The 8,319-nt window shown below is 61.9% G+C and overlaps 1 protein-coding gene across 1 annotated transcript in view; it reads right to left on the reverse strand.

Moving 5' to 3' along the window:
• The window catches only part of LOC142475566 (dynein regulatory complex protein 11-like), a 32,789-nt gene extending 25,074 nt beyond the window's left edge, over positions 1 to 7,715 (reverse strand). Inside the window, exon 1 of the mRNA XM_075581363.1 lies at positions 7,598 to 7,715. Within this exon, the coding sequence (XP_075437478.1) occupies positions 7,598 to 7,608 (11 nt within the window). The 5' untranslated portion in view covers positions 7,609 to 7,715. The remainder of the gene's footprint in view (positions 1 to 7,597) is intronic.
• Positions 7,716 to 8,319: the final 604 nt, after the last annotated feature.

Consider the following 8,319-nt stretch of genomic DNA (forward strand, 5'->3'; position numbering starts at 1 on the left):
TTTTAAGAGAATGAACGGATCCATTGGAAGAGGAAATGAAGGAGATACTGATAGTGAGATACTTGCACACAATGCATCTAGACCTAGCACATCTGGGACCGCCATTATATCTTGTCATAAGCTACCGTGACAGGGGTGGGGGGGTGGGGGGTCAGTGACAGTGGTAGGTGGGGGGGGGGCAGTGACAGTGGGGGGGGTCAGTGACAGTGGTAGGTGGGGGGGGGCAGTGACAGTGGGGGGTGGTGGGGCAGTGACAGTGGAGGGTTGGAGGGCAGTGACAGTGGGGGGGGGCAGTGACAGTGGGGGGGGCAGAGACAGTGGGGGGAGGTGGAGCAGTGGGGGGGCAGTGACAGTGGGGGGGTGGCGGGGGGCAGAGACAGTGGTGGGGTGGGGGGGGTCAGTGACAGTGGGGGGGTGGGGGGGCAGTGACAGTGGGGGGCTGGGGGGGGGGGCAGTGACCATTTGTGGGGGGGCAGTAACCATTTGTGGGGGGGGGCAGTGACCGTTTGTGTGGGGGGGCAGTGACAGTTTGTGGGGGGGGCAGTGAGTTTGTGGGGGGGCAGTGACAGTTTGTGGGGGGGCAGTGAGTTTGTGGGGGGGCAGTGAGTTTGTGGGGGGGCAGTGACAGTTTGTGGGGGGCAGTGACAGTTTGTGGGGGGCAGTGACAGTTTGTGGGGGGGGCAGTGACAGTTTGTGGGGGGGCAGTGACAGTTTGTGGGGGGGCAGTGACAGTTTGTGGGGGGCAGTGACAGTTTGTGGGGGGGCAGTGACAGTTTGTGGGGGGGCAGTGACAGTTTGTGTGGGGGGGCAGTGACAGTTTGTGTGGGGGGGGCAGTGACAGTTTGTGGGGGGGGGCAGTGACAGTTTGTGGGGGGGGGCAGTGACAGTTTGTGTGGGGGGGGCAGTGAGTTTGTGGGGGGGCAGTGACAGTTTGTGGGGGGGCAGTGAATTTGTGGGGGGGCAGTGAGTTTGTGGGGGGGCAGTGACAGTTTGTGGGGGGGCAGTGACAGTTTGTGGGGGGGCAGTGAGTTTGTGGGCGGGGCAGTGACAGTTTGTGGGGGGGCAGTGACAGTTTGTGGGGGGGCAGTGACAGTTTGTGGGGGGCAGTGACAGTTTGTGTGGGGGGGGCAGTGACAGTTTGTGGGGGGGCAGTGACAGTTTGTGGGGGGGCAGTGACAGTTTGTGTGGGGGGGCAGTGACAGTTTGTGTGGGGGGGCAGTGACAGTTTGTGGGGGGGCAGTGACAGTTTGTGAGGGGGCAGTGAGTTTGTGGGGGGGCAGGAGACAGTTTGTGGGGGGGCAGTGACAGTTTGTGGGGGGGCAGTGACAGTTTGTGGGGGGCAGTGACAGTTTGTGTGGGGGCAGTGACAGTTTGTGGGGGGGCAGTGACAGTTTCTGTGGGGGGGCAGTGACAGATTGTGGGGGGGGCAGTGACAGTTTGTGGGGGGGGGGCAGTGACAGTTTGTGGGGGGGGCAGTGACAGTTTGTGGGGGGCAGTGACAGTTTGTGTGGGGGGGGGCAGTGACAGTTTGTGTGGGGGGGGGCAGTGACAGTTTGTGGGGGGCAGTGACAGTTTGTGTGGGGGGGGCAGTGACAGTTTGTGGGGGCAGTGACAGTTTGTGGGGGGGGCAGTGACAGTTTGTGGGGGGGCAGTGACAGTTTGTGTGGGGGGGCAGTGACAGTTTGTGTGGGGGGGCAGTGACAGTTTGTGTGGGGGGCAGTGACAGTTTGTGGGGGGGGCAGTGACAGTTTGTGGGGGGGGCAGTGACAGTTTGTGGGGGGGGGCAGTGAGTTTGTGGGGGGGGCAGTGAGTTTGTGGGGGGCAGTGACAGTTTGTGGGGGGGCAGTGAATTTGTGGGGGGGCAGTGAGTTTGTGGGGGGGGCAGTGACAGTTTGTGGGGGGGCAGTGACAGTTTGTGGGGGGGCAGTGAGTTTGTGGGCGGGGCAGTGACAGTTTGTGGGGGGGCAGTGACAGTTTGTGGGGGGCAGTGACAGTTTGTGGGGGGCAGTGACAGTTTGTGGGGGGCAGTGACAGTTTGTGTGGGGGGGGCAGTGACAGTTTGTGTGGGGGGGCAGTGACAGTTTGTGTGGGGGGGCAGTGACAGTTTGTGGGGGGGCAGTGACAGTTTGTGGGGGGGGCAGTGACAGTTTGTGGGGGGGGCAGTGTGACAGTTTGTGAGGGGGCAGTGAGTTTGTGGGGGGGCAGTGACAGTTTGTGGGGGGGCAGTGACAGTTTGTGGGGGGGCAGTGACAGTTTGTGGGGGGGCAGTGACAGTTTGTGTGGGGGCAGTGACAGTTTGTGGGGGGCAGTGACAGTTTCTGTGGGGGGGCAGTGACAGATTGTGGGGGGGCAGTGACAGTTTGTGGGGGGGGGCAGTGACAGTTTGTGGGGGGGGCAGTGACAGTTTGTGGGGGGCAGTGACAGTTTGTGTGGGGGGGGCAGTGACAGTTTGTGGGGGGGCAGTGACAGTTTGTGGGGGGCAGTGACAGTTTGTGTGGGGGGGGCAGTGACAGTTTGTGGGGGGGGGCAGTGACAGTTTGTGTGGGGGGCAGTGACAGTTTGTGTGGGGGCAGTGACAGTTTGTGAGGGGGCAGTGAGTTTGTGGGGGGGCAGTGACAGTTTGTGGGGGGGCAGTGACAGTTTCTGTGGGGGGCAGTGACAGTTTGTGTGGGGGGGCAGTGACAGTTTGTGTGGGGGGGCAGTGACAGTTTGTGTGGGGGGGCAGTGACAGTTTGTGGGGGGGCAGTGACAGTTTGTGTGGGGGCAGTGACAGTTTGTGGGGGGGCAGTGACAGTTTGTGTGGGGGGGCAGTGACAGTTTGTGTGGGGGGCAGTGACAGTTTGTGGGGGGGCAGTGACAGTTTGTGGGGGGGCAGTGACAGTTTGTGGGGGGGCAGTGACAGTTTGTGTGGGGGGGCAGTGACAGTTTGTGTGGGGGGGCAGTGACAGTTTGTGTGGGGGGGCAGTGACAGTTTGTGGGGGGGGCAGTGACAGTTTGTGGGGGGGGGCAGTGACAGTTTGTGGGGGGGGCAGTGAGTTTGTGGGGGGGCAGTGAGTTTGTGGGGGGCAGTGACAGTTTGTGTGGGGGGCAGTGAAGTTAGTGGGGGGGCAGTGAGTTTGTGGGGGGGGCAGTGACAGTTTGTGGGGGGGCAGTGACAGTTTGTGTGGGGGGGCAGTGACAGTTTGTGTGGGGGGGCAGTGACAGTTTGTGGGGGGGGCAGTGACAGTTTGTGGGGGGCAGTGACAGTTTGTGTGGGGGCAGTGACAGTTTGTGGGGGGGCAGTGACAGTTGTGTGGGGGGCAGTGACAGTTTGTGGGGGGCAGTGACAGTTTGTGGGGGGCAGTGACAGTTTGTGGGGGGGCAGTGACAGTTTGTGGGGGGGGCAGTGACAGTTTGTGAGGGGCAGTGACAGTTTGTGGGGGGGCAGTGACAGTTTGTGGGGGCAGTGAGTTTGTGGGGGGGCAGTGACAGTTTGTGGGGGGGCAGTGACAGTTTGTGGGGGGGGGCAGTGACAGTTTGTGAGGGGGCAGTGAGTTTGTGGGGGGGCAGTGACAGTTTGTGGGGGGGCAGTGACAGTTTGTGGGGGGGCAGTGACAGTTTGTGGGGGCAGTGACAGTTTGTGGGGGGGGCAGTGACAGTTTGTGAGGGGGGCAGTGAGTTTGTGGGGGGGGCAGTGACAGATTGTGGGGGGCAGTGACAGTTTGTGGGGGGGGGGGCAGTGACAGTTTGTGTGGGGGGGCAGTGAGTTTGTGGGGGGCAGTGACAGTTTGTGGGGGGGCAGTGACAGTTTGTGGGGGGGCAGTGACAGTTTGTGTGGGGGGCAGTGACAGTTTGTGTGGGGGGCAGTGACAGTTTGTGGGGGGGGGGCAGTGACAGTTTGTGGGGGGGGGCAGTGACAGTTGTGTGGGGGGCAGTGACAGTTTGTGGGGGGGCAGTGACAGTTTGTGGGGGGGCAGTGACAGTTTGTGGGGGGGTAGTGACAGTTTGTGGGGGGGGCAGTGACAGTTTGTGGGGGGGCAGTGACAGTTTGTGGGGGGGCAGTGACAGTTTGTGGGGGGCAGTGACAGTTTGACAGTTTGTGGGGGGGCAGTGACAGTTTATGTGGGGGGGCAGTGACAGTTTGTGGGGGGGCAGTGACAGTTTGTGGGGGGGGCAGTGACAGTTTGTGGGGGGGGCAGTGACAGTTTGTGGGGGGGCAGTGACAGTTTGTGGGGGGGCAGTGACAGTTTCTGTGGGGGGGGCAGTGACAGTTTGTGGGGGGGCAGTGACAGTTTGTGGGGGGGCAGTGACAGTTTGTGTGGGGGGGCAGTGAGTTTGTGGGGGGGCAAAGACAGTTTGTGGGGGGGCAGTGACAGTTTGTGGGGGGGCAGTGACAGTTTGTGGGGGGGGGCAGTGACAGTTTGTGGGGGGGGGGGCAGTGACAGTTTGTGGGGGGGGGCAGTGACAGTTTGTGGGGGGGGCAGTGACAGTTTGTGGGGGGGCAGTGACACTTTGTGGGGGGGCAGTGACAGTTTGTGGGGGGTCAGTGACAGTTTGTGGGGGGGCAGTGACAGTTTGTGGGGGGGCAGTGACAGTTTGTGGGGGGCAGTGACAGTTTGTGGGGGGCAGTGACAGTTTGTGGGGGGGCAGTGACAGTTTGTGGGGGGGCAGTGACAGTTTGTGGGGGGGCAGTGACAGTTTGTGTGGGGGGGCAGTGAGTTTGTGGGGGGGCAATGACAGTTTGTGGGGGGGCAGTGACAGTTTGTGGGGGGGGGGCAGTGACAGTTTGTGGGGGGGCAGTGACAGTTTGTGGGGGAGCAGTGACAGTTTGTGTGGGGGGGCAGTGAGTTTGTGGGGGGGGGCAGTGACAGTTTGTGGGGGGGGCAATGACAGTTTGTGGGGGGGCAGTGACAGTTTGTGTGGGGGGGCAGTGACAGTTTGTGGGGGGGCAGTGACAGTTTGTGTGGGGGGTCAGTGACAGTTTGTGTGGGGGGGCAGTGACAGTTTGTGGGGGGGGGCAGTGACAGTTTGTGGGGGGGCAGTGACAGTTTGTGGGGGGGGCAGTGACAGTTTGTGGGGGGGGCAGTGACAGTTTGTGGGGGGGGCAGTGACAGTTTGTGGGGGGGCAGTGACAGTTTGTGGGGGGCAGTGACAGTTTGTGGGGGGGCAGTGACAGTTTGTGGGGGGGCAGTGACAGTTTGTGGGGGGGGCAGTGACAGTTTGTGGGGGGGGGCAGTGACAGTTTGTGGGGGGGCAGTGACAGTTTGTGGGGGGGGCAGTGACAGTTTGTGGGGGGGCAGTGACAGTTTGTGGGGGGCAGTGACAGTTTGTGGGGGGGCAGTGACAGTTTGTGGGGGGGCAGTGACAGTTTATGTGGGGGGGCAGTGACAGTTTGTGGGGGGGCAGTGACAGTTTGTGGGGGGGCAGTGACAGTTTGTGTGGGGGGGCAGTGAGTTTGTGGGGGGCAATGACAGTTTGTGGGGGGGCAGTGACAGTTTGTGGGGGGGGGGCAGTGACAGTTTGTGGGGGGGCAGTGACAGTTTGTGGGGGAGCAGTGACAGTTTGTGTGGGGGGGCAGTGAGTTTGTGGGGGGGGGCAGTGACAGTTTGTGGGGGGGCAATGACAGTTTGTGGGGGGGCAGTGACAGTTTGTGTGGGGGGGCAGTGACAGTTTGTGGGGGGGCAGTGACAGTTTGTGTGGGGGGTCAGTGACAGTTTGTGTGGGGGGGCAGTGACAGTTTGTGGGGGGGGCAGTGACAGTTTGTGGGGGGGGCAGTGACAGTTTGTGTGGGGGGGCAGTGAGTTTGTGGGGGGGCAAAGACAGTTTGTGGGGGGGCAGTGACAGTTTGTGGGGGGGGGCAGTGACAGTTTGTGGGGGGGCAGTGACAGTTTGTGGGGGGGCAGTGACAGTTTGTGGGGGGGGGGCAGTGACAGTTTGTGGGGGGGCAGTGACAGTTTGTGGGGGGGGGCAGTGACAGTTTGTGGGGGGGCAGTGACACTTTGTGGGGGGGGGCAGTGACAGTTTGTGGGGGGGCAGTGACAGTTTGTGGGGGGGCAGTGACAGTTTGTGGGGGGGCAGTGACAGTTTGTGGGGGGCAGTGACAGTTTGTGGGGGGGCAGTGACAGTTTGTGGGGGGGCAGTGACAGTTTGTGGGGGGGCAGTGACAGTTTGTGGGGGGGGCAGTGACAGTTTGTGTGGGGGGGCAGTGACAGTTTGTGGGGGGCAGTGACAGTTTGTGGGGAGCAGTGACAGTTTGTGGGGGGGGCAGTGATAGTTTGTGGGGGGGCAGTGACAGTTTGTGTGGGGGGGGCAGTGACAGTTTGTGGGGGAGCAGTGACAGTTTGTGTGGGGGGCAGTGACAGTTTGTGGGGGGGGCAGTGACAGTTTGTGGGGGGGCAGTGACAGTTTGTGGGGGGCAGTGACAGTTTGTGGGGGGCAGTGACAGTTTGTGGGGGGGCAGTGACAGTTTGTGGGGGAGCAGTGACAGTTTGTGGGGGGGCAGTGACAGTTTGTGGGGGGGGGCAGTGACAGTTTGTGGGGGGGCAGTGACAGTTTGTGTGGGGGGCAGTGACAGTTTGTGGGGGGGCAGTGACAGTTTGTGGGGGGCAGTGACAGTTTGTGGGGGGGGCAGTGACAGTTTGTGGGGGGGGGCAGTGACAGTTTGTGTGGGGGGGCAGTGACAGTTTGTGTGGGGGGGGCAGTGACAGTTTGTGTGGGGGGGGCAGTGACAGTTTGTGGGGGAGCAGTGACAGTTTGTGTGGGGGGGGCAGTGACAGTTTGTGGGGGAGCAGTGACAGTTTGTGTGGGGGGGCAGTGACAGTTTTTGGGGGGGGGGCAGTGACAGTTTGTGGGGGGGGCAGTGACAGTTTGTGGGGGGGGGGCAGTGACAGTTTGTGTGGGGGGCAGTGACAGTTTGTGGGGGGGCAGTGACAGTTTGTGGGGGGGCAGTGACAGTTTGTGGGGGGGCAGTGACAGTTTGTGGGGGGGGGGGCAGTGACAGTTTGTGGGGGGCAGTGACAGTTTGTGGGGGGGCAGTGACAGTTTGTGGGGGGCAGTGACAGTTTGTGGGGGGGCAGTGACAGTTTTTTTGGGGGGGGCAGTGACAGTTTGTGGGGGGGGGCAGTGACAGTTTGTGGGGGGGGGCAGTGACAGTTTGTGGGGGGGCAGTGACAGTTTGTGGGGGGGCAGTGACAGTTTGTGGGGGGGCAGTGACAGTTTGTGGGGGGGCAGTGACAGTTTGTGGGGGGGCAGTGACAGTTTGTGGGGGGGCAGTGACAGTTTGTGGGGGGCAGTGACAGTTTGTGGGGGGGCAGTGACAGTTTGTGGGGGGGCAGTGACAGTTTGTGGGGGAGCAGTGACAGTTTGTGGGGGGCAGTGACAGTTTGTGTGGGGGGGCAGTGACAGTTTGTGGGGGGGGCAGTGACAGTTTGTGGGGGGGCAGTGACAGTTTGTGGGGGAGCAGTGACAGTTTGTGTGGGGAGGGCAGTGACAGTTTGTGTGGGGAGGGCAGTGACAGTTTGTTGGGGGGGGGGACAGGTAGTGGGGGTAAATAATATGACGTAGTGTTGGATGTGATGACGTGGAGTGGATGTGATGACGTAGTCCTGGGCTCCGGTACCTGTTAGACATCTTCGTCCTCCTACTGGTCACGTGCTCTCAGTGCAAAGTCCTTCTGGGTCACGTTTTCTATAAGCCACGCCCCCTGTTCGTTCTCATGGTGACGGCGGAACAGCAGCCAGCGCGCCCAATACAGTTCCGCGCGCCCAATACAGTTCCGCGCGCTCACAGTCCCGCGCGCTCACAGTCCCGCGCGCACAATGCAGCCCCGTGCGCCCAATACAATACAGCTCAAGAGTCCCGCGCGCGCCCAATACATTCCCGCGCCTCTCGCGCACTCACACAGTCCCGCGCGCACAGTGACAGTTTGTGGGGGGGGCATGGACAGTTTGTGGGGGGTGGGGGGGCATGGACAGTTTGTGGGGGGTGGGGGGGCATGGACAGTTTGTGGGGGGTGGGGGGGCATGGACAGTTTGTGGGGGGTGGGGGGGCATGGACAGTTTGTGGGGGGTGGGGGGGCATGGACAGTTTGTGGGGGGGGCATGGACAGTTTGTGTGGGGGGCATGGACAGTATGTGGGGGGGCATGGACAGTATGTGGGGGGGCATGGACAGTTTGTGGGGGGGGCATGAACAGTGGGGTGGGGGGCATGGACAGTGGGGTGGTGGGGCGCATGGACAGGGGGGGCATGGACAGTGGGGTGGGTGGGGCATGGACAGTGGGGAGGGGGGGCATGTACAGTGGGGTGGGGGGGGCATGTACAGTGGGGTGGGGGGGGCATGG

Source organism: Ascaphus truei, unplaced genomic scaffold (genome assembly GCF_040206685.1).
Source record: "Ascaphus truei isolate aAscTru1 unplaced genomic scaffold, aAscTru1.hap1 HAP1_SCAFFOLD_1271, whole genome shotgun sequence".
In the NCBI taxonomy this organism is placed as follows: Eukaryota; Metazoa; Chordata; class Amphibia; order Anura; family Ascaphidae; genus Ascaphus; species Ascaphus truei.